Consider the following 26,397-nt stretch of genomic DNA (forward strand, 5'->3'; position numbering starts at 1 on the left):
GATCAGTTCCATACTGTATCTAAAAAAAGGAAACCTTAAATACAGATGACCTAGGCATCTTGGTGACTCAGAGGGAAGAGTGCCATCTACTGAGGCAATAACTTAATTATAATATAACCAGCAAATCCTATTTTTGTCGTGAAACAGGAGTTTTAAAAGCAATATTTAAATGTCTTCTCTCTCCTATTGAAAATCTAAGCTTTTTATTCTGAAATATTACCACAATTTATATGAGGGTGGTTCTGTGTTCTTAGTACGCTAGTGTTTTAAATGAATTAATACTTAAAAATATGCCTGAATATCTTCTATGGCTTCTATTTCTAAATAACCTAGGAGCTTTCATTTCCAAGTAAAAGCTGTCATTTTCTGAATAATCTGCTTCTTTAAACACCCTCACATTTGGACACAGAAACATGAAGATATTCAAAGTGACACCTGAAAGAGGCCTTTATGCTTTTTTATTTTCCTTCATATCAGATTCCGGTGTTGCATATAACTATGTTGGAGGACAAAGTAATAATAAAAAAAACATAAAGAACAAGTTACAGAAGATATTCTGAATTTATTTGACCTTTGGGTTAATAAACTTGTTGATAATCAAGCTGACACATACATTTCAGCAAAATTAACTGCTTTTAGAAATATATGCAGTAGTCAAAGAAAAGTACGTAATATGTACGTACTTAACATGCTCTGTTTCTCCCTCTTTGCCCAGTATAGCAGAATATTTTTTGTGTACAGATTTCAAATTCTTTAACTTAAATTGTATAACGCAAGGGATTAGTTCTGGATACTTGTGAACCAATTCCTCCTGCTCTTTATATAATTTGCTAAGTATACAATACATATCTGAAATCTGGTCAGTGAAAAGTAGAAATGGAGCACAAAGTGCACTGTCAATGTCTCTTTAAAAGTCATAGGTATATCTTAAATTTTGTTCTCCATCACAGCATAGTAAAACAATAGCAAACTGCCTTACTGAACCCTTGCCAAACTTAAAATCTGCATGAAGACTACTAAATACTTGTATAGTGTTCAATTTCAACTTTTTCACCTCCCTTGCTTCATTTTTCAAATAACTTGCCTTACTTGTGTTTTACTGTCTTAATGGGAAAACACATCCAAATGCATACAGATGGTAGTTTACTCAAGTATAATAAACCACAGCTTTATGATGGCTATTTAAAAAAAAATTCAAAAAATTTCATCTGTGGAAAGCAAAACTTCAGAAATCTGACCATGTTTCTAAAGTTTCCCACAAAAAGCTGAATTTGAAATATGAAGTAATCATGAGCTGGCATTCTTGGATTTAACCTCACCAAATGTAACAGGAAATTACTTGGTAACTCTTTGGAAAAAAATAGATGCATGGAGTAAGAGATCAAGATTTTGGGTTGACACAAAATTATGTCTCATATCGTGTTCAGGGAGTGAATAGTACTGAAAAACAAGAATTTCTCAACTTGATTTCAGCATGTAAAACAAACATAATTCCTAACAACAATATATGCTGTGACATATGAAGGGTAAAATGGCAGTTGAAAAAGAGCAAGATCTTTTGGTGGGTTACAAAAATCTTGTTACTTACCAACAAACTGAGTTCTTTAAGATACTTTATCCAAATGCACATTTTCACAAAAATACTACTACCAATATGATTACGGACTTCTTTTTTTACCCTAGTATTGACATGTCAGTGAATGGCAACCATTCTCTTTCTGGTTTGTACTGACTTGGTATGATTTCCTGTGCTCCACACACCCCAACAGTTTTCCCTAATTTTCAAAACCAAGGTTGTGAAGCCTTAGGAAGGAGAAAGCAGGATGGGAGAACACGTTCCATCAATGTAAATTCTGATGCACAGTAGGTGCCAACACTAATTTTGCTTTCTTCTCACAGTGCTGTCAATACACATCATCTTTGCTATGGAGGACTGCAATGTAGCACTGAGTTTCTGGAGACTCTTTCTGGGATGCAGGGCAATAGGAACTGTGTGCATCTACTCAGAGCCACATCCATCCCAAGCAATCGCCTGGTGTTCACTTATCCCTGTGTTTAAGCCCACAAAATGATTTGGATTGCAGGGGACCTTAAAGATCATCTAGTTCCAACCCTACCACCCTCAGCAGGGAACCTTTCTACTAGATCAGGCTGCTCAAGGTGCAAGCTGGCCTTGAACATCTTCAGGGATGGGGCATCAGGTACCTCCCAGTTCCTCACCACAGTGAGTAAAGAATTTCTTCCATTCATTTCAACCTAAATCTACTCTCCTTCATTTTAAAACTATTCCCCTTGCCCTATCACTAAATGCTCTTGTAAAAAGTCCCTCTCCAGTTCTTGTAGTCTCCTTTTAGCTACTTGAAGGATGCAATAAAGTCTGACTGGGGTATTGTCTTTACAAGAGAACAACCTCTTTCACCTTTCTTCATAGGAGAGATTTGCCATTCCTCTAGTCATCTTAATGGTCTGTCTCTGGACTCACTCCTGTCCTTCCTGTGCTGAGGACCTCAGAGCTGGATGCCATACTCTGAATGAGATTTTAAAGAGCAGAGCAGAGCAGCAGAATCACCTCCATCAATGCGCTGCCCACATATTTTTGATGCAACCCAGGGCACATTTGGCTTTCTGGAATCCAAGTGCACATTGCTGGGTCATGTCCAGCTTTTCATCCAGTCCCAAGTCCCTCTTAGCAAGGCTGCTCTCAATCCTTTCATTCTCCAGCCTGTGTTGATACTGGGGTTGCCATGACCCAGGTGCAGCACCTTATAATTGGCCTTGCTGGATCTTCTGATGTCCACATCTTCCTCTTTTCCAGCTTGTCCAGGTCCCTCTGGATGGCATCCCATCCTTCAGATGTGTCAACTGCACCTCTCAGCTTGGGGTTAGCTGCAAATCTGCTGAGGGTGCATTCAATCTCTTTGTCTATGTCATTGCTGAAAACACTAAATAAGATATGGACCAATGCCAATATGGACCCTGAGGGTCACTGATGTCCACTGGAACTCTGAGCCATTGACCACTCCCCTCTGGATGTGACCATCCAACCAATTCCTTACCCTCTGAACAGTGCACCCCTCAAATTCATCTCTCTCCAATTTAGCAAGAAGGATATTGTTAGGGACCATGTCAAAGGCTTTACAGGGTCCAGATAAATGACATCTGTAGCTCTTCCCTTATCCGCTCATGTAGTCACTCCCTTGTAAAAGGCCACTACATTAGTCAACAGGGACCTTTTCCCACCGACCAGGTGCTTCACCTGACTGGCATGACTGGCCAACTCTCTCAGGATTCTGATGAGAATCTCATCAAGTCCTGTAGATTTATGTATGTATGTTCAGGTTCTTCAGCTGGTCACAAACTTGCATTTTCTTACAGTGGGAAGCACTTTGCTACCCCAGTCCTTGTTTTGTGGTCCATGACAGACACCAAAATATTTTTCAACAGGGCTACCACAGCACACATGGTAGAATGAGTTCTGAAATGCAAGGCAAGGTCTTCCTTAGCAGACCACTATCCATTTGGTAATCTTTAATTAAATTACTATTATTCCAGATCTTTCAGCTATAACGGCAAGCAGCAGTAAAGACATTTGTTTGGTTTAGTAAGTTTAGTCATACATAAGTGAAACTCTTCACACCAATTATGTAAAAGACATTACAACAAATACACAGCAGGCTCTTCCTGCCTATTTATCCAATACCTACCTCTTTTATTAAAAAGAGAAAGGAGGCTTGTCCTTTTGGAAGAAGAAAATGGCCTGTCTCAGCCTAGGGCAATAAAAAGGAAAGAACACAGGCTGCTGTTAATGAGTGGGGAGGTCTTAGACTTGTGGGTTAGGGCAACACCAAGTATAAATACAGGCTCTGTGAGGAACTAAGAATTGAGTAGCACTTGGGGATATTGCTGGCTGAGAGGCTGCACATGACCCAGCCATGGGCACTGCCAGCCCAGAGAGCCAAACGTGTCCTGGGCTGCAGCCACAGCCCCGTGGGCAGCAGGGCAGGGAGGGGATTCTGCCCCTCTGCTCTGCTCTGCTCAGAGCCCACCTGCAGGACTGCATCAGCTCTGGGGTCCAGCACAGAAGGACAGGGACCTGCTGGAGCAAGTCCAGAAGAGGCCACAAAAATGATCAGAAGGATGGAGCACTTCTCCTGGAGGATGGGCTGAGAGAGTGGGATTGTTTAGCCTGGAGAAGAAAAGGCTTTGGGAACACTTTACTGCAGCCCTCCAGTACCTCAAGGGATATTACAAGAAAGTGGGAGAGAGACTTTTTGCAAGAGCTTGTTGTGATGGGAGAAGAGGTAATGTATGAAATTGCCTCAAATGTTTGAGGCAGTCATGACCTTTTCTCTGTTGTGTCTTCATAATCCCCTTTATTCAAAATACTATACTAATCTGCCACTTACATATATATGTATCTTTGATATTGTGTTACCAGACACAACCTTTTTCTTTTTTTATTGTACTCTTTTCCTTAATTTTTAACCAGTTTTTAATCTAGCATCTTACACAGTAGTTTACCTAACAGTATTTGACACAATGGAAACAGCATTTCCAGAACCAAAGTATTTTATTGAGAGCTAGAAGACACACACACTGAAACAGTAAAACTAAAAGATAACTTGGGGAAACAGCTCCACTGAAACTGATTATCCAAGTATCTTGTCTCTGAAAACACACACTAATAAACTCCTTCATATGCTTGTCATTTACAAAAATCAAATACATTTACCAGTTTGTCTAAAATCCAAAATGCATGCACTCATATGAAGGAGGTTCACACACTGAAGACTGTACATTGTCTCACTTAGCATAAAAAAATTTGTCCTCTGAGCCTCTGAACAGACTATACAGACTGCATATTTCTGTGTGGAATCAAGGGACAACAGTATTCTCAAAGTTGAAGACAATGATCTAACAACAGAAAGGTTGAAATTCCTTAATGAAATACCCTATGGGAATGGAAAGAATTTTAAATGAGAAAAATCCATCCCAGTTGGACACAACTTCTCAGTGCCAAATCTTCCACAAGACTACAGAGTAGCACAGGAACTAAACTCTTAGCCAAAGGACCCTGATGAACCCTTCAGTTTTGTGAGCTTTTTATTATGTACCTATTGTTTCTAGACCTTAAAAAAAATCTCTAAAGTACACATTTATGTTACACTGCTATGGGTGTATGATTCCAAGTAACTGTTTAACAATAGAGCAATTCTATTTCTACAGATGAGGTGATTTTAGAAACAGGACACTAAAACACATCTGTATCACCAGTCCCAGAAAACATTGCTCCAGACTACCTCACAGAAAATACTTTTATACAGCTGCATCAGACACTTGGGGAACAAGTGATTTAAGATTTGTATGGGAGAAGACTCTCTTCAACACACAATGAGGGAGCAAAGGATACATCTGAATACCCCGGAAGGTGGAAGAGCTTATGGCACACAATATTAGCAAGATACTAACAGGTCAGTAACAGTGACCTCTAACAAAAGAAGGCAGAGTGAACTAACTTCACTAAAGTAGCAGAAATAATTTTGCAGGCTTAAAGAAAATGCTATTTTTATTCTCTTCCCTCATTCTACAGAAGTCATATAACTTGAATTCAAGTCACCACATCAGCATGGCAGGGAAAAAAAAAAAAGTGAAGCTGGAAGAAATGCTTTTTAAATATTACACCATAGCATTGTAAAAGAAGTCCTAAGTATGACATTTTATTTAAAGAGTGACATTTTGGTGATTCAGGCTGATGAATCTGCATGGTTTTATTGGCTTCAAAGTGTGGAAGGAAAAAGTGGTTTTCGTGTCATTCCCCACACATGCACACACCCAAAATGGTTTTTGTTCCTCCTGCTCTCTTCCATATACTAAATCTAGTTGTTACCACCTATAAACAAGAAGAAAATACTCTACCCTCTAAATGACCTAAATCCTTCAATATGATATACTCATGCAGAGCTAGTTCTTAGATGTATATAGTTGTGCACAGCCAAGTTAATATTTAAGGCACTTGGCATAAGTATTAGAGTTTGACTTCTAGATCAAAATACAGGACTGCAGCCATAGTAAATACTCTTCCTGATAACTCACTAAACAGAAACACTTAAAGGGAAGTAAAATTTATAGAGGTCACAAAGGATGATAAAATTATGTATTATAATTATATAATTATATATTATTCTCATAGCAGAAAGGCCTTTTGGATGAGGCTGAGGAAGATTAAAATCGTCTTTTACAGCCAAAGCAGCCACACTGCATCTGGGTTTCTCTCACAGCTGAATATTTTAATATATTTTTGATTCTTCTAATGATCAAAACAGTTGCAATTTATCCATTACACATAAATAGATGTATCAAGTTTATTGAAATAAAACTGCTGCATGTAACAAATAATGATTTTTCTCCAACTAGAATGCAGTATATTTCACTGCACTGTTCTACCACAAAAAAAATCATGCTGTGGTATAAAGATTATTAAAGGAAATTTTAATCTTCAGGCAGGAAAATACATACTGAAAATAAATATCTCTCCTCTCTCTGAAAGAATGCAAGTTCACCACTACATTCTTCCACACTAAAACACTTTATATATTCAGTGCTTGCCTGAATAAGTTTCAAGTAAAAGCTTATATAAACCATTAAGTAAAGTGTATTTTAGTTTGAAGGGATGTACAGTGATAACCTAGTTCAAAATAGAGGGAAAAATAGAGAATAAAACAGAATAAATAATAGGTACAGAAGGAATTCTAGTCCAACACCATGCACAATGAAAGTAGATGAGAAGAGAAAGAGGAAAAGGTGAAACAATGTTCTTTGGTTTTTAGCTGGTTAAGACTGGTCCTTACAGATTACTTTGTATACAAAAGTTAGTACAGCATACTTAAGGAATTATTCTGAAGATACAAATCAGGTACTTAAAACAATTTTTAATCATGGTTTAAGGCTTGGGTCCACAAATCAGAGAGAAGGAGAAACCATTCTAAATTGCTTGAATGTAACTGTTGCCTATTAATGAAGTGATCAGTCATTACTCAAAAGAAGATACGTGCACATAAATTTAAAAAAATAAATGCAAATTTTTGATTAAATTTATTAGCTTGAGGTATCACTACCACATGTCAATGGTGGTAAGCCTTGGCAATGCACATACAACAGCTTTGGGCTGTCTCCACAGTGTTCACAGAATCTCAGACCTTACAGATCACCAACACCTCCACCATTGCCAGGGACACCCTGCACTGGACCAGATGATAAAAGCTCCATCCAATCTAGCTTGGAACACTTTCAGGTATGAGGCATTCACAATTTGCTGAGGAACATGTAGCAGTGCCTCACCACCAACAGTGAAGAGTTTCTTTCTAATAACTAGTCTAAATCATACAATCATAAAATACCATGAGTTGGATGGGACCTTTAAAGACATTGAGATCAACTCCAGGCTCTTCACAGGACTCCCCTAAAATCACACTATGTGCACAAGACACTTCCTGAACCCTGGCAGGCTTGATGCTGTGACCACTTCCACGGGGAGCCTTTTCCAGTGTCCAACCACCCTCTGGATGAAGAAACTTTCTAACACCCAGTCTAAACCTTCTCTTTAATGGCATTTTTCACGTTCTGTCACTAGTCATCAGGGAGAAGAAATCAGTGTCAGCCCCTCTGTTTCCCCGTGAGGAAGCTGTAGACCATGACGAGTGTCCCCTCAGTCTCTTCTTCTCCAGACCAATTGACCTCAGCCAGTCCTCATGTGGCTTTTCCTCTATATTCTTAACCATCTTTGTAGCACTCATTTAGACTCTCTAATAGTTTAATATCTTATACTGTGGTGCCCAAAATGCCCCCAGCACTGGAGGTGAGGCTGCCCCAGTGCAGAGCAGAGCAGGACAATCCCCTCCCTTGCCCAGCTGGCCGTGCTGTCCCTGATGCCCCCCAAGGACACGGGTGGCCCTCCTGGCTGCCAGGTCACACTGCTCATTCCTGTACTTGCCTCTTTCAATTTAGAGAACCACAGAATAATCAAGGCTGAAAGAGATCTTCAAGGTCATCCCTTCAACCACCTACCCAGCACAACCATTGTCACCTCTAAACCATATCCCTAAGTGCCACATTGAGAACAGTTCCAGAAATGGTGACTCTACTACCTCCCTGGGCAACTTATTCTAATGCTTATTCTACACCTGGAGAGAAAAAATATTGTTTAATATCTAATCTGAACGTCCTCACGCAGTTGAGACCATTTCCTCTTGTCCTTTGACTTGAGACTTGGCAGAAGAGATTGGCCCCCACCCCACTACAACCTCCTTTTCATGTAGTTGTAGAGAGCCATGAGGTCACCTCCTGAGCCTCCTCTTCTCCAAACTAAACAGCTCCAGATCCCTCAGCCTAACAGTGCTCCAACCCTCTGATTTCCTTTGTGGTCCTCCTCTGGACCTAATTCAAAAGGTCTACATCCTCCTTATGCTGGGGGCCCCAGAGCTGCATGCAGGACTGCAGGTGAGGTCTCATGAGAGCAGAGGGGGAGAATCACCTCCCTGCCCTGCTGGCCACACTCCTTGGAATGCAGCCCAGGAAAAAAATCACTTTCTGGGCTGCATGTGCACATTGATAGGTCATGTCCAGCTTCTCATCTGCTGATCCCCCCAAGATCCCTTCTGCAGGGCTGCTCTAAATCCATTCTCCATTCAGCCTGTATCCATGTTTGGGATGGCCCTAACCCAAGTGCAAAGCCTTGCACTTGGCTTTGCTGAGCCCATGAGGGTTGCACTGGCCCAGCTCTCAAGCCTGTCCATGTCCCTGTGGATGCCATCCCTTCCCTGCAGCGTGTCGAGTGCCCCACACAGCCTGGAGCTGGCAGTGACCTTGCTGAGGGTGCCCTTGATCCCCCTGCCCATGCTGCCAACAGAGAGGTTAAAATGTGCCAGTCCCAGTATCGACCCCTGAGGAATGCCACTCATCACTGATGTCCATGAGTTCATGGAGCTGTTGGCTGGGAATCTCTTCGAGTGCAACCACCCAGACAATTCTTTATCCACTGGGTAGTCCATCCACGAAATCTGTGTCTCCCCAGTTTAGAGATGAGAACGTCATGTACCCACTGCTTTGCAGAAGTCCAGGTAGATGACATCAATCACTCTTCCCTTATCCATCAAAACTATAACCCAGTCACAAAAGGACACCAAATTGGTCTGGCACAATTTGCCCTTGGTGAAAACACGTTGGCTGTCACCAGCGACCTCCTTATTTTCCCTAGCATAGTTTCCAGAAGCATTTGATCAATGATCTTGCTGAGCACAGAGGTTAGACTGACTAGCCTGTAGTTCTCCTGGTATTTTCTTTTCCCTTTTTTAGAAATGGGGGTTATGTTTCCTTTTTTCAGTCAGTGGGAACTTCATTGGACCGTCATGGTTTCAAAAATATGATGAATAGTGGCTTAGCCATTTTCTCCAGCAGTTCTCTCAAGACAGCTGAATACCTCCCAGCAGGCCCCATGGACTCACGCACCTTCAGGTTCCTTAGGTGGTCTTAAACCTGATATTACCCTACAGGCAGTGATTCTGTATTCTCCCAGTTCCTGCCTTTGCCTTCGACAATTCAGGCTGGGTGGCTGGATGACTTGCCAGTGAAGACTGAGAAAAAGAGTAATTGAGTACTTTGGCCTTCTCCATGTCCCAGGTCTCCTGCTTCCTTCTGGAGAGGACCCACATTTTCCCTAGTCTTCCTTTTATCACAGACATACTGAGAGACGTTTCTCTTGTTGTCGTTGACAGCCCTCAGCAAGTTTAATTCTATCAGAGTGAACTTTCCTAATCTGATCCCTGCCTGCTCCCACAATCTCTCTGTATTCCTTCAAGGCTAGTTTTCTCTTCTTCTACCCTCTGCAGGCTAACATTTTTGTGTCTGAATTTGTCCAGAAACTCCTTGTTCATTTTTGAAGGCCTCCTGACACTTCTGCCTCACTTCTTTGTTAGGATGCATTGCTTCTGACCTAGAGGAGGTGACCCCTGAATATTAACCAGATTTCTTGGACCCCTCCTTCCCTGTGTAAGTCTTCATCCCACAGTATTCTACTGCTGTGCTGTCCCTTCAACAGCTCCCTGAGTGGCTGAAGTCTCCATGAGGACCAGTGCTTGGGAACACAAGGCTGCTCCTATAGAGGGCCTCACCCTCTTGGTCTTCCTGTTCAGACCCCCACTATGATGTCACCTGCCCTCCCTCTAATCCTAATCTGTAAATTCACAGTTTACAGGTCACCAGGCACTCCATGCACTCCAACTGGTCACTGACATAGAAGGCAACACCCTCTGCTTATGCGCTCTGATTGTCTTTTTTAAACAGCCTCCATCATTCCACTCCAACACTCAGCCACAGGATTCATCCCACAACATCTCTACGACACTGATAAGACAATAGCCCCACAGGAAGGCACAGGTTTCCATTTTGCTTATTCTTCATGCTACATGTATTAGCACAGAGGTACTTAAAATGGGTCCTTGATGAAGGATGAAGCCAACTTACTGTCTCGAGCAGCTGGAATTCCTTTGTGCTGCTGTGTTCCCCTGCTGACCTCTGGTATACCCATACCTCCAGGGTATGGGTATCTCTTGCAGGCCCTGGGATCAAACTGGTAGGAGTGGAATGAACTGAGGTTTCTTTCCTCCAGCAATTTTCACCTAAAGCCCTCTTCACCAGCTTGGCAAGCCGACGACTGAGGATGCTCTTCTCCCTCTCTGACAGATGGACTCCATCAGCCTGCAGGAGACCAGGTGTCTTGGACTGCTTCAATACAGATTTGATATATTATGTATAGTGTATATTAATAGTTTAAATTAGGGGTATCTACAATTTTGCATAAGTGCATGTTTGGATGTTTAATGAATGACTAGTGATTTACAAATGACATTTGATTATGCAGTATTAGAAGAGATTTTTTTTATTCAGTGTTGATAATACTGTTATTGCTGGCCTGTATTAGTTTGATGAGAAGATAGACAGCTAGGACAGGCCAAATCAGAAGTTCAGAGATTTACAAGTCTAGAAATAAGTAAGAATTAAAGCATAAAAAACCCCCAGAAATTGTTGCAATTGTGGAGTATAGTCACACTTGGAATACTCCCACTGCCACAGTTTCACCTGCTGACAATAGGTCAGTGCAGCAGCAATAAAAGAAAACAGAAAAAAAATAATGGAAGGAGGAACTGGAATACAGTGTATGAGAGAGTAAATCTACACAAGACTTGCTAGTCATTAAATGTGTTTACAATTGCACATCTAATTCTTTAAAGTTTGTCAAACCACTGCTCTTTCACAGGCTGTGACAAAATAAATGGTTTGACCAGAATTTCAGTTAGTTTCCAGTGTTATCTCAGTCTTTATATTCCAGTAAACATATTTTCCAGAGTTAACTTTATATAACAAGTGTCTGATACTTACTTCATACAGTAATGACAGTAAAACATGTGTCTTTAGAAAAGTAGAAATGCCAGTTAAGGAAATAACTGGGAATGCATATTCACAAATAATTGGCAATGCAACACAGGCAGTAATTTAATTCTGAATATATCACACGTAAACAAATGTGTTTTCTTATTCTTTCTTATTTCCTCATTCATTAAAATATTTGTATTTGAGCTGGAAACAAAAGTGTTTGATTTTATATGAGTTTAAAGAAAAAATTTATTTCTTCTTTAGCAAATCTGATTTCAAAATCAGCTTCAGTACCAATTAGCCCTGCACATGTGGTTAGTCAAGCACAGCAATTACAAAATATTCAAGTACAGAATTTTAACTGCAGATTTTTACTTTACTTCACCATCCAGTTCTGTCAGAATTTTAATAGCTACTTAAGTTACATTTCATAAGTTACATCTCATTTAATAGCTATTTAAGTTACATTAAGTTACATTTCGCTTATGAAAGCGAAACAGAAGAGTTACAACTGCAGACATGAAATACCATTTATTTCTTTAATTGAGATGATTCTATAAGATGCTCTGCTCCTGCCTATTCACACTTGCTCTTTGACTAGAAAATTTCCAGACACTTCCCTTGAAGTGTTACTTCTTTGTTGTAAAGTCACTGAGAGCAAGTGAGCGGGGGGAGAAAAAAAATCACCAAAAAACCCCACTTTAAGTAGTGCTAATCACTTTGGAAAGTACTTCCAACACACTGAATATACTTAAAAATTAGTTAAGAAGTTTATAAAAGCCATGAATTTAATACAGAAATGTGTAACTCTTCAGAGAAAATACCATACCTAATTTAAAAAAGGTTGAGACACTCATGCACATTACTTCATTATTCCACTGCAACATTTTTCAGAAAGTTTAAGTAGCATGGAACAGACAGTGCCCAGTTTAGGTTTTACTTCACTATTTGCATAATTAAAATGAAATAGCCAGAAACTCAAATTGAAATCTTATCCACTTTCTACTGAAATAATGAGCATGTTGCAACTGACTTCAAAGCATTAAGAATCATGTCCTTCATTAGATAGATTGTTGTAAATTATCAGAAACTAGAGAATAGTGAACAATAAAATTAAATAGATATGATAGTGCCACTAAAAGAACGAATTTACAGCCAGTGTCCTAATTAAAACCACATTTTTAGTGTACTCTTATACATAACCAATCTAATAAAAGGTAGCTGTAAAGCTGAGCTAAATAGTCCAGAGTCATGTTTAAAATTTGAAGAAAACATGAAATTGTAATATGTATATTCCTGTGTGGCAAGAGACAGAATTTATGCAACAGATCAGAAACAAAATCCAAACCTATGAAAATCCAGGGAATATATGGGCCTAATATGTTTTCCTGGATTGTTAAGAATGAGAAAAAAAAATACTCACTGGCAAATGTATTATTCTGCCAGTCATTGTAGGTTATGAAAATAATAACATCCCCAAGAGAAGTGAAAAACATAGAATAAGTAGGTATTCTACTTAGACTACTAAGAAAACCTAAAAATGAGAGATTTTTAAAGAAGTCTATGTACTTTATTAAAAAAAAAAAAGCAAAATACAACATTTCAAACTGCTAGAAAGCCCTTTGTCAGATATCTGGCCAAGCAGTAACTGAGTGTTTTAGCAGATATCCCAAACTATTACCACCAAACATTTCCTGGAAAAACTATAATTTGAATAGTTTTATGGCCCTTTGTGCAACTCAGAAGGTGAATGCCTGGAGAAAAGAAGGGGGGGAAATAGAGCATAAAGAAGTATTTTTCACTGTTTTTTTTTCTTTCTCTAGTAAGTTGAGTGTGCAAATGGAAAAATTTATTTATAAACTACAGAAGACATGAACATACCATTATTATCAACAGCACATGTAGTTTGGCATTTTGTAGGTTTTCCTGATACATTTTTAATTGCCAAAAGTTTCCTTGCTATATTTAGAGGAAGAGTTTAACTGGGGCAGCTATGACTTGCATTGTTCATCCTGTGTGCTGGTAGATATTCTCAAATATTCCAATTCAGAAAATCACCATTTTTGATGATTATAGCTGGTATATAACCAGCTCCCCTCAGTGAGCATATCTAAAGATAAATTTGTGGCATTACACCCAAAATTTTTGTCTCTCCTATTTCAGAACATTATTTTTATTCAGTCTTTATATTCAGTACCATTTATTTTAATCAGTGTAACAACAGCGACAAAAAAATTAAAAAGACAAGAGCTTTCAGACTTCAAGTCAGAGCATGAAAATCTGAGCTTAACTCCATGACATTGGTCACTCTCCTGGATTTGGTATTAAATAAAGCACATTTTGAACACATTTTGTCCATCTGGAATGGATTAGGCAAACTCTGGGTATACCTTATACCCTTTCCATCCTTTCACCCTCGCAGAGTAAAATTTTATAAACTAGATCAGAATACACATCTTGTAACTAACCAGCTAAGAGTCAACTAATGGCATCAGAAATGAAAAATAACACTCTTGTTATTAATTAGAAAATGTTCCACCAACACATTGTGCTTGTTAATTAGCTGCAAATAACCTGCTGGTTGACATTTGCCATGCAATAAGCAGTTTTTCAGATTCACATTCTAGCTACTTTATTGTTCCACATGAGTTCTCTCAAATCCCAAATTTGATTGCTTTCAGCTACAAAATCCAGGAATAAAGTTTAAAGATAAAATTTATCCTAATCTACCCCTCAAAAAAATCCAACCAACCAACCAACCAAACCAAAACAAAACAAAAAACTCACAAAAAATATTCTGCCAATTTTGAAGCCAAGAGTGGACACCTGAACAATATTTTCAACCTCATTCTGCTAACATGAGAGGGAGAATAAAAAACCCACCCAACAAGTTTATAACTGTCACAGAAAGGGGAATATTATGCCAAGGGACTGTATTAATTTCCAGCTACATCCTATTTTCTTCCATTGCCTGTTTCATCTGTTGATTTCCATCATGTCACAGCCTACGGATCCTCACCTCACAAAAAGACAGAAAATGGATAACAGAGAATTCTTCACTGAGATCTTTGAATAGGCTTCCTCCCCCTGACAGAATGCAATCTTGGAACATGTCTCTAGACCCAGATTTATCTAAAGTGAATCCTCTACACACAGATCAGGTATTGCTGTAATGGCTCACAGTTGTTATGCTGCATGTGTCAGTCACAATTTCTCTTTCATCAATCTTAGGGTCATCATTCCAAAGAATATGGTTTAGCAGAGGTAGCAAAGACCCCTAAGACGTTTTAGACACAGAAGTAAGAATATAAAAGCTATGACAGTGGTGCCATATCTAGCAACATGACCGATTCAAGTGGTCAACAGTAGGTCTCTAACAAGGAGTGTAAGGAATATATTCTGCATAGAAACCCTGGAATAAATATTCCTATGTGAAACACCATATACAACATAAAATGCCTCACTTTCCTTAGTCTGCTGAGCAGAGCCCTAGCAGACTTCAATTTTATTTGGTTTTTTATCCCAAATACATCATTTTTAATATGCAGACATATTTTTCCTCTTAGACCCTTTCAATTCCCTGAAAACAAAGATGAGTGGGAATTTAGTGCTATTATTTGGAAAGTTGGGTTCTTATATTTTATATGTCTGCAGACAGACACTAAGAGCAATATATGCCTCTGCTTTTCAAGCCTCTCCCTCAATCTTACACATGTGGTCACAAGAAAACTAAGTCAGTGGACAACACTGTTATGATCTTCACACAAAAATCAAACAAGGAAACATAGTCTCCTGTCAGGTACTTAAATTCATCTCAAGGAACTCCAGTAGAACAAGCTAAAAGGCTACACAAAAAAAAAAAAAAAAGTGAAAACTGTTTAATGGCCTTCAGAGTCAAGTAAGAAACAAGACACAGAATTACTGCTTGAAGTTGGAACTCTTCTTACTAACAGAGGAACTAGCCACAGGATGAGGATCCAAGACAAGGCTTCATGAGAACAGAAATGCTTTGGATCTACAGATTTATTGGACAAAGCTAGGGAATTGTGCTCACAGAGCGGGATAAGAGTGCCTTGTATAAATGAGAAACCTTGCAGCAACTGAAGAAGCCCAGAAGAAAAGAAAAAAAGCATAACAATCTTGAACCTGCATGAGTAAACAAATGTGCAGAGTCCTGGCTGATCACTACCAACTAGTACAGAATCTGATGGGAGAACATTACTTACAATTACAGAATAAAAATATATTACTAACCTACAGGTAACTGACATGCAAAAGGGCAAGTGTGTCCATTAAACAATTTCCTTTTAGGACTGCTATCTGGACAATGCAACTACAAAACTATACCTAGCTGCTTAAACACTCCTAACGTTATTAAAAATATTAAAGGCATGATTGTGGTCAGCTCTACACAGGTATTCAAAATTAAATAAGAAGCATTTTGTTGCTCTTGAATATCTACAGCAATGTCAGAAACATATTTGTTCTTAGATTATAAACCACAAGAATTACAGGAGTTTAGAATTGCTGCCATTTAAATATACTTCTGTGCCCTTAGTAAAACTGGCAGCACTGCCAGATCGAATGCATCTTACAGACAAGTGAAAGTGTTCCTTACCCATAAGGGCACATGAATGAGGAAACAACTGACTGAAGCACTGTGAAATTAATCTTATACATATACAATAAACATAACCCAGTTCTGTAAAATTCTCTCCTTGAAAGACTTGAAAAAGCCACCATGTAACAACGTTAATACCTCCCATATGGGCTTCAATAGCATTGCTAGAGAAATGTTGCATATTAATATTGGTGCTAATGCTAACAGCAGTCATATCACACTGCTCGGCAATACACCTCTTTAATTAGTTACAAGTACAGTGGTACCTGGCAAAAATACCAGTGTCTATTAAGAGAGACCTCTTTCACTGTCTCACAACATTGTACATATACAAACCCAAGACCCAGACAGATAGAAAAAATACACCATCTGTTGTACTGAGCATTTTTACTCTCATCAGTAAAACCTGCAACTTGAGGTGTATTTCACTTAGTCAACAACAATTACAGCTCTGATTATTTGTTCAATCAAGTAAGGATCCTTCTAACAGAGCATATCAGTCCAGTGGGGCTGTGGAATTAATTGTTGCTAAACCACTCATGAACCTAACTCAAGTGAATTTCTATCCAAGTAAAAGGATTTTGTATTTCAAGGTATTTTAAGTCAAGAATTTCAGAAGGTGTATCTACATAAAACCATACAGGCTTACAGGCTTAAAATGAATTCTACTAAGTTTTCTGCAAGGAATGTTCCCATAAAACATCATGATGTGTGAACTATCAACAGTAGGTGACATTTCATTCAACAGTTTTTGAAAAGTATTGTCTCCTTAAGTGAGTGAGGTTTCAAATGTTTCAAACACTCCATTGCTGCAATGTTAAAGAGTCAGCCACACATCCATTGGATAAACAACTATTTAGTACCTGGACAAATCAAACTAATCCTCTTATCTATAGACAAATGTAGCACTAGAGAACACTTCCAGTGTAAAAGAAAAACAAAAGACATTTAAAAAAAATTTTCACCTTCTCAATCCTGATACAAAGGGTAACCTAGAATCCAACCTTCTGGCCCTTACCATTCTGTGCAGGTACACAGGAAAAGGAAGGTTTCTGTTTATAATGTATAGCTAACAAAGGTGTTCTTAAGGAATGCCACAATTCCTACTTCATGATCTTTAAGATCAAGAGAAGGAAGCAATTGATTGAAATGGAAGAGGAGCTTGGTTCAAAAACATAAATAAAGTAATAGCTGTACACCATAGTTCTTAAGTTTTGTGGGTTTGTAATCTATGGAGACTCTATTTCTTAAAAATTTTCTGAAGAAACAAAAAGAAGAAGCAGCCTACCAAGGAAGGTTAAAAAAACCAAATCACTAAATAAGAACTTCAGAAAGGCAAACTGATACCTCTACACTGGAGTGGGTTGCACAAACCTCAGAATTTACACTGGCTTTTAAAATTAATTATCTGACAATCTGACATTGTGCTAAAAAGCAAGATCATCACATAATGATGCAGCAATACAGGAACCAAATGCAAGAGCTCTTTTTTTGTCAAAGGACTGAGATTAGACAGCTATACAAGTTTTTCTCCTATTTTTATTATTTTGTAGTACAAAATAATTTTAAGGATTCACTAGATTTATCCAAAATCTTCATGAAAAAGAGGCAACTCTGATCAGCATTACACCAATAATCAACATCCTAGTTTAAGTCTGCTTAGTATTTTACTTTCATCTGCCACCTCCAAGAGCCCAACTGGGACAATTTCAGGGTAAAACACTGAACTCTGAGAATATAGCCTCTTACAGGAAAAAACATAGGTGATACACAATATAAGGTCTTAGGCCAGTTTCTGGCCTATGTATTTTTAATTAGCAAACAGGAAATTTTCTACAATTCCCTACCCACTTAGCAGACTGCAGGGTGGCTACAGGACCACAACCAGATGGACCAATACACCAGGCACAGCAAACACAGGCAGGCTCTTGTCCAAAGTCTGGTGGTTTAGCAGGCATGGCAACACCTCCCTGGGACTTAAGGGATCAGTCTGGCATACCTCCACTCCAGTGAGGGTATCTGGCTTTAGCATACAGCTTTTTAGGATACAGAAGTCTGTCTGCATTGGTCAAGCAGACACACTCCTACAGAATGTGCAGCCTTAATACCATTTTTCCCAGATCAGACCATGCCATCTTTGAAAGCAACATGAAAAGATAGCAAAGAGATTTACACAGTTGAAGATAATGACTCATTTTCTTAAAATCTTTGCCCCACATTTCAGATAAAGACTGTTGTATCTGCAAACTCAAATACTTAGCTAGGATTTGGTAATATTTTCAGATACATCAAACTACTTACTGAAAAATCTGGTTTTAATCAACACAAAACTATTCATAATGTTGAACTGAAACTTTCCTACTTTCCATAAAATAGAAGTACACACAATGAGCAAAAATTGATTCCAGTGTCAAAGTCAATAAAAATGTAACTACTCCTTACAAAGCAGAGCAGCATCAGTGGGACAGATTCAGGAAACTGCTTTCAAAACACTATTGGAGTGGCTAAAAAGTATCCTAATGTTTGGTAGTATAGGCTCAAATTCCTTTGGATAGACGTGGTTATTGAAGACCTCTCCAGTACATTATGAGTTTAAAGAACCATAGCTATATCCTTCTCTTTTGCATATAATGTCTTAAATCTGGTTCATCAAGTGAAAGACAGACAACAATGAAAACAAGTCTATCAAAATTTCAGTAATTCATTTAGAATTATTAAAGTTAGTGGATTTACATGTTTATAGGAATATAACTGTCTTTACTCATTCTGACCCAAAACAGAACTATCTATTCTTCACATAAGCTGATTCCTTTTATTAGTCACAGTCATGATAGCTAGCAGTTTCAGTAAAAGCTTAATTTATACACTCAAATTTATTAGTGCAGCCCTTGTGATTACTTTAAGGAATTACAACTATTACAGAAATCAATGAATAGAAGCATTTTGTTGTGAAAGCACACCTAAGTGAACTTTACAAAGGTAAACAAAATACCTACAAAAGTAGGTATTACTAGCCTGCAGACACAACACTGAAGCACTTTGTTGATTTAAAATATAGGTATATTCGTAGAGGTGTAAACTTCTTAGACGAAAACTAGGAAGTTATAAAATTCTTACACCCCTTTTAAAACGTATATGCTACACATGCTACATACTTAGATAACTATAGTCCTCAAAATGAAGAATAAAAAAATTAAAAACCCCAACAATTTATTAGTTCTTGATGAAAAAATGTAATTTTGAATAGGTACTACTCGTGTTCTCTCAAAACTAGTTCCTTTTACAGTTAGAGGCCTGTAAGTTAACACTGGCTCAAGCTTTTGTCTGGAAACACAGAACTATTCAGAAGTACACTGGGAACATCCCATTGGAACATCCTACCACATCAGGGAAGCCAGTACAGAACACACAGTAATAAAACACATTAAAGCACAGCTGTGAAAGAAAACACCTGTGATCTGTAGTGCCAGAATAACACCAACAAAGTGTCAGGTTAGTCAGCTGTAGCAGTAAAAATACAGAGCTGCCAATAGAACTTATGCATTTGTATATTGAGGAGCTTCAACTGACACAACCATACTACCCATGGATTACATTTTTTCACTTGTCTAAATTATACCAGTAAAGGTTTCATGTGTAGCAAAGCTGTAAACACATATTCCACTTCAAAAGTCCTAGTGAAGGACTTATATGCACAAAAATGACAATAAACAAAGCCTTTGTGAAAAATTAAGACCTTAGAATGCGACTATTATATTTTTAATTTCATTCAATTTATTTGCATTAGAGTTTAATCTTATTTTTACACTTCTGAAATCTTAAAGCTTTCTGAGTCAGTGTAGCATTTTATCATTCTGATTTTTACTATGTAGTTCTTAAGATCGTACATAACAATTATATCTGAAATATGAACACAAAATACATATAAGAGAGTCACTAGCTTCTGTTTCCTCTCAAAAATAAAAAGATCTGTTCATTATGCAAAACAAAACCTAGAAAAAAAAACCCACCTCCCTCGGAAAAAAAAAAAAATTCCACAAATTTTACACAGAATTATACAAAATATGCTTTGTATGTCACTATTTCAAAAATCACTATTTCAATTTTTCTGCAGTGAATGCAATGATTCCAAAATAGGTTACATATAGACCAGTACAGAATTTGTCCTGGAAAGCAGAAATCATAATAAAAACATCCTAATCCAAATTAGAGCTGCTGCACCTTCTGCTACTTAAAAAAAAAAAAAAGAATAAATAGTGTCCTTAAACAACAGTGAGCCTTATCTCCTTTTAAACTACAGTTGCCTTCCCCAAACTGCAAAGGGACAGACACAAATGCCTTTAACAGGATCCTAAGATTACAGTGCAGGTAATGTTGAATTTATCACAGTAACAGTGAAATAGAAGCAAAAAAATGGGCACATATGCAGGTTTTTAAACTACCTATTAAAATTGTCAGTTCTCATTTTAATTAAGCATAATAAATCAAACCAGCTACAAAGAAGAGTCTCATATTGCTGGAATCTGCAAGAACCTGTTTTCAGAGAAATACTATTACACTAGTTGAAGTTCTGGCTTGAAATTCTTACAGAAACACTTTACATAGTTAACAAAACATTTTTCATTCTGATTTGTTCTCTGCGATCTTATGAATTCTTTTCAATTATTAACGTATACAATGTTCAATAGGATCCATCTTTTCTACTGTAATACTTTGCATTGGCAAGTATGAAGTGAAAATAACAGCAGAAGCAAGTGATTTGCAGATCTTACTTTTCCAAATTCTTAATCTAAACTTTATTAATCTGATATATTTAAGACAAGTCATCTAATTATTTTCCTCCTTTTAAGGTTACCTACCAAATACATTACTTTGCAACTAGCCTCTAGACACATATATGCTAAGAACAAGAAAGCTACAAGAAATAAAACAAACACAATACTTATAATGATCATACCTAGTAATAAGAACCGCATTATCATGGTGGGCAATCCCATTTTCTGGAATGGTGTTTCCATCACTTTGGTGGGAGAGAATGGATTTCTGCCACTTACAGAAGCTATCGAGGGACTTGTCTGCATGGTGGTTTATCTCCAAGTTTGGCTGCAATACAACATGCATACCAGAAATGTTCCAAACAAATTACTAAGGTCAGTTGTTAAGCCTTTTGAAAACTAAAATGGGACTATAATTAGAAGCAGTGGTTTCTAGGAATAAAATCTTCTTGCCAAATTTTATTTCTGTAAAATCTGACCCCAAGTTCAGCTGTGTATTACTGAACCATCATTCTTTCTGCTCCAACTTTAATAATCATTTTGTCAATACAGAGAAAAAAATCAAAATACAGATCTAAAAATAAAACTGACATCCCCGAAGCTGTAATAATAGTCACCTGAAGTAAGAATACATATCTTTGAGATGATACGCGAGGAATATTCCTTTGAACTGCTTCATCTTGATTAAAGCAGTGAAAAATTACATGATAGGTTTTGTACTCAGAGCCAGCCACTTCAAGCTATAATTAAATAACTCTGTATTATACAATAATGTAATTTGTATTTCACAGGTATAAAGCTTAGCACGACAGCTCTTACCTGATCTTCGGTGAGGACAATCAAACGTGTCACTATTATATTCACAACGTTTCCTAGACTGGAATCACGATAAAGTTTGGCAACCTGACCTCCAGAAAATAAGAAAAGGCACAAAGTCAGACAAGAAACACTACTTGCTTCCTAAACGGTTAAAAATTAACCCAATTTCCTCATGTAGTTCCATAATGTAAAGTATCATTGTCACCTAAATACAAATGATTTTTTGACCAAAAAAATGACCATTCAGTTAAAAAAAAACCCTTTTCATACTTTTCAGTTTCAATTGAAATTGTTTATACCTTGTTTCATAATTCATCCAGCACAATGAACATTTAGAGTGTCGACGTAAGCAGAACTGTATAATATGAATGTAATTATTTGAATTCAAAATTAAAGACAACAATTTAAAAGGAACTGCAACATACTTTTTGACAGAAAAAGTCCTGCATTTTTCCCAAAATGCTACAATTTTCGGCATTTAAACTATTAATTCCTGCAAGCTAGTAGACATATTACAGCACTATTCATAGCAATGAACAAACGCTCGACAGGCCCGTTATCATTCCAGCACACACGTATCGATAGGAACACAGAGAAGGATGAAACTTACAATATTCATTACACTCAAAATGTAGTGTTCAATGTCTTTGCGACCATGGTATCCCACCATCATTTTGTCTGCTACTACCAGTGTTTCCACAAACCGTTCAAGGCTCACGGATCTCTTCTGTCGGCTGCGACTGCCGAGTGTGCCATTGGCTGGGAAAGCAGATGCACCACTCATCCACCAAGGTTTGCCACTCCTTGTGAGGTCTTCTAGGAACCAAAACAATTAAATACTTGAGAGGGAGTCACTAGTAAAACTCATTCAAGTGCAGCTGTCTCATGTTGAGATTGCCATCTTCGAGGTTCTAACAAAAAAAAAGTCTTTCTTGAGGTGAAGAAAAACTAAATTTACTTATTTTCTGAATTATTTTTAAATAACTTATGTAACGGAAAGCCAGCTTTGAGCTCAAATAATCTCAAGTCTTCTTAAATATGAATTAGGATGATAAACCAACAATCCTTTCTTAATAGAACTGATTTTGGCACATTTATGTTACTATTAAAGATTAGTTATAATTAACCACAAGAACATGTCAGAGTTTTAAGAGTAAGAACAAGATAGCTGTAACATCTGGGAAAAAAATACTAGAAACCAAAAATTCAAAATTAATGCAAAAGTTATCAGAATTTACTAATGAATTAAACATGCTCATAAAACACTAAAAAGCTTTTTCTCTCCTGCAAAAGTGTGTAATTTCTAGGCAATTAAGCTTACATGCCCAAAATGACTCAATTTTCTCTTCAGAAAGCTATCAGATTATATTTTATCAACCTGTAAAAAATAACTGTAATAGAAAGTGTTAAATGGTCTGACATGGGATAATTGCCGTAGTTATTTCAACACAAATTTCAGTTCAGATATGTTGATTCTTGTTTTTCTTTCAGGTAAATACATAGAAAAATATTTATTGGCTGGAAGAGATAAATTATTAAAAATCCAAAGAGCTTTAATTATCAGCAAAACAAACATTACAAGACAACTCTGAATTCTAACTCTTGTCTGGAGGCCAAAATTTAATCCACTCTTCCCCACAAAGGAAGGGAAGCATGGATTAAATTTTTTGGCTTTTTTAGTGAGTATCATATATCCCTTTTCCACAAGAGCCAAGACAGATCTCAAGCTGAAGTTTAGCAAAATATATTGTTAGTCTGGTTTTATCTAAGTAAGATTTCAAAATATCCAAATTATTCTTGGTATTTAGAGATGAGCACAAGAACATTAATAGATACATTTTTATCTGTCTGAACAGGACTGCTCAAGTGAGCAACATCTGAGATGCATCATTACTTCCACTAAAACAGGGTCAGCTAAGGATGAGCAGAGATAGAACCAGTACCTCCCATAAAAAAACAATGCTTTATGCAAGTCAGCTAAGCACACTGATTTCAAAGAGAAAAACTACACCACAAAGAATGTACGTTCAGTCAAAACCAGGAATACAAACCTTCAGCATTCCCAGTGTTGCAGTGCTTCATAATTTTTGAGGCTACAGTACGGGCTCTAAAAGGCGCATATTTTAGAAAAGTCAAAAAATTTAAATAAACTTGGTAGTTATAAAAACACCAGTAACAAAATTGTCCTCATTCTGCAATGGGTATAATCCATTTTAAAAACACTCTGTATAAAATATTAAAGCCTGGTTTGGATTCTGTAATGACTACTAAGTTTTCTCCTGTTTTTCACTTCTATTGTAGAAAATTCAAAGTTGCTTGAAATGTTCAAAGATTTTAATCTCACCTTAACAGTGACTTAGGAATGTCTGGAATTTTCTCTGACAGATACTGTACTAAATTATTTTAAAATTCATTCTTTTTCAAATAACAAATGCTGATGGTTTCTGATGCTCTTGGACTGCTGGAAGTGTTTTAGAAAGGCACTACTGCTTCCACATTAATTCAAAATTTTCACTCAAAATGCAAATTGTTCTAAACATTTAAAAACTTCTGATTTCAAGCATAAAACTTTCAGAGGAAAAAAAAAAAAGGCTATTTTGGAATCATCTTCATACTATCTTTCAAACAAAGGTCTCAGAAGACTCCACAAGAACAACCATTTCTCATGTCCTTATCAGATAAGAAGCTTAGACTTCAGATCATCTCAAAGTAATGAGAAAGCTGGAAAAAGTCCTTACACTCCATGTACACTCCAATGCTTATGCTGCTTTTTGCAAAAAAACCCCCACTAAATAACAGTGACTAATTTATTTAAAGCTAAAATATATCAATAAATAAAGATCTAGAATTTATTTAATGAAAACAGTTATGTGGCAACTTACATTATTCTTTCATCATATTCATAGGTCAAAAAAGAAAAAAATTAACTCCATTAACATTGAACATAGTTATGAAGAAGTAAAAAAAGGTAAAAATAAAAAGGAAAAATAAAGAAAAAATCACAGAAAAATACTATAATTGACCCCAAATTAATTATTACAGAAGTGTGAAATTAGGTTTTAAATTGCAACTGAAAAGAAATCCAAACCCATGTAATTGTGGAGTTCACAACTACTTTACACAAGTTTTCTTAAGTCATCTAAAATATTGGGTGGTGGTCAAGGGAGAGAGAAAGAGCCTCAAATAGAAAAAATATGCAGTAGCATACTCAAAATACAATAGCAAACTTCTCTATATTAGATGCAACTATGGCAATATTTCAAAGCAAAACATTATGCTGGTATTTCCTAAATATTTTATCACCATTATTTCATGCACCTAGCAAGCTTGTATTCCATTTTAGAATATACTGACTGTAAAGTCTGCCATGAGTGAAATCACTACCTAAATCAAAAAATAGTAGAGCTATCAAGAAATAAACTGCTACTCTTTCATAGGTCTTACTCTTACTCTGCAGCTTTCATATGTCAATTTTTGTTGTTTCTCAATCCTATTCAAATACAGCATTTTGCAAGATAATCCAGTGGTCTCAAACCCCACTGAAGCAATTGGAATCTGGTAGTGAAAAACTTCTTACCAAGGCCTTAGTGACTTCAGCTGTATTTAATAAAATATGATTAATTGGTGACAATACATACATGAAACACAAATTCAACATTTTAGTTTGAACATTTTTATGTTTAAATGCTTAAAATCGAATTTAAATTATGAAAATCTATCCTGTGCTCTCATCTAATTCTCCATGCCTCTCCAATTTTCCTCTTAGCTACCATAGCTTTAGCTACCATAATTCTACCATTGATTATGAAGTAGCCCATCACTTACTCATCCCAGTCAATTCTGATTGTGCTTCCACCAAATTCTGTACTCCGCTTTCAATTCTATTATTGTCTATTATTCTATTATTGTCTATTATTCTATTTTTCTCAGAAAGGTCAGAAACTACACTCCCCTCGTCTCTATCAACACTTCAAAATCCTGACCACTTCCCTGACGGAGAACAGGTACAAAATAAACTAGCTTACAGTGGGGCAAACTTGAAAAACAATGAATAGTGGCACAGTTACTCAAGTAGATTCCTCTCGCCATATAATATTAGGAAAACTGTTCTGAAGGTAAAGTTAAAATCAGTCTCCGGATAAAATAAATCATATATTGCCAAAAGGCTTTGTTACATTTTAAAACTTTGTAACTTTGTTACATTTTAAAACACAGAATTGGACTGTTCAAAACTTCCCAAACCAGTCAAATTCCCTAAACATCACTGAATATCTGGATTTAATCCTTGGGTGTGAAAGCTGCGAAACTGAAAATTAATATTTGACTTTACTTTTTAGCTTTTTAAGTATTTCAGGATGCTTTGTATGCCATTTTCCTTTAACATAAAGCTGCAACAGTGCTCAGAAAATGAGTTTAAAAGGCTTTGGTACCCATGAGGGTAAAACAGAATGTCATCTGGAAAAGCAAGACCTTGCAGTCTTAGCAGACAGTAAATTTTTTTAGACATTTTAATGAAGTGGAAGTAGTATACAGAACAACAGGAAAAGGAGAAACTGAGATGAATGAGCATCATAATAATCTCAGGCTTGTAAAAAAGCACTGCTTTAGTACTACAGTAATTAAGGACTTTGGGCTATGAAAGCTCAGGGGTTGCACAGGAGCTTCCAAAAATAAAGGTATCATCAATTATACAAAGTAATAAATGCTAAATATTATACCATGTTTTACAAAAAATGCATGCAAGATGTATAGCTC

General features: G+C 37.0%; 1 protein-coding gene across 2 annotated transcripts in view; it reads right to left on the reverse strand.

Annotated features, from left to right (window-relative positions):
- The window catches only part of ADAMTS6 (ADAM metallopeptidase with thrombospondin type 1 motif 6), a 145,868-nt gene that overhangs the window by 103,454 nt on the left and 16,017 nt on the right, over positions 1-26,397 (reverse strand). For both annotated transcript variants that reach the window (XM_063423009.1, XM_063423007.1), the window contains 3 exons: positions 22,253-22,458; positions 21,643-21,726; positions 21,006-21,151 (listed from right to left, as the gene is read on the reverse strand). In XM_063423009.1, coding sequence (XP_063279079.1) covers positions 21,006-21,151; positions 21,643-21,726; positions 22,253-22,458 — 436 coding nt within the window. The remainder of the gene's footprint in view (positions 1-21,005; positions 21,152-21,642; positions 21,727-22,252; positions 22,459-26,397) is intronic.

Source organism: Prinia subflava, chromosome Z (genome assembly GCF_021018805.1).
Source record: "Prinia subflava isolate CZ2003 ecotype Zambia chromosome Z, Cam_Psub_1.2, whole genome shotgun sequence".
Classification (NCBI taxonomy): Eukaryota; Metazoa; Chordata; class Aves; order Passeriformes; family Cisticolidae; genus Prinia; species Prinia subflava.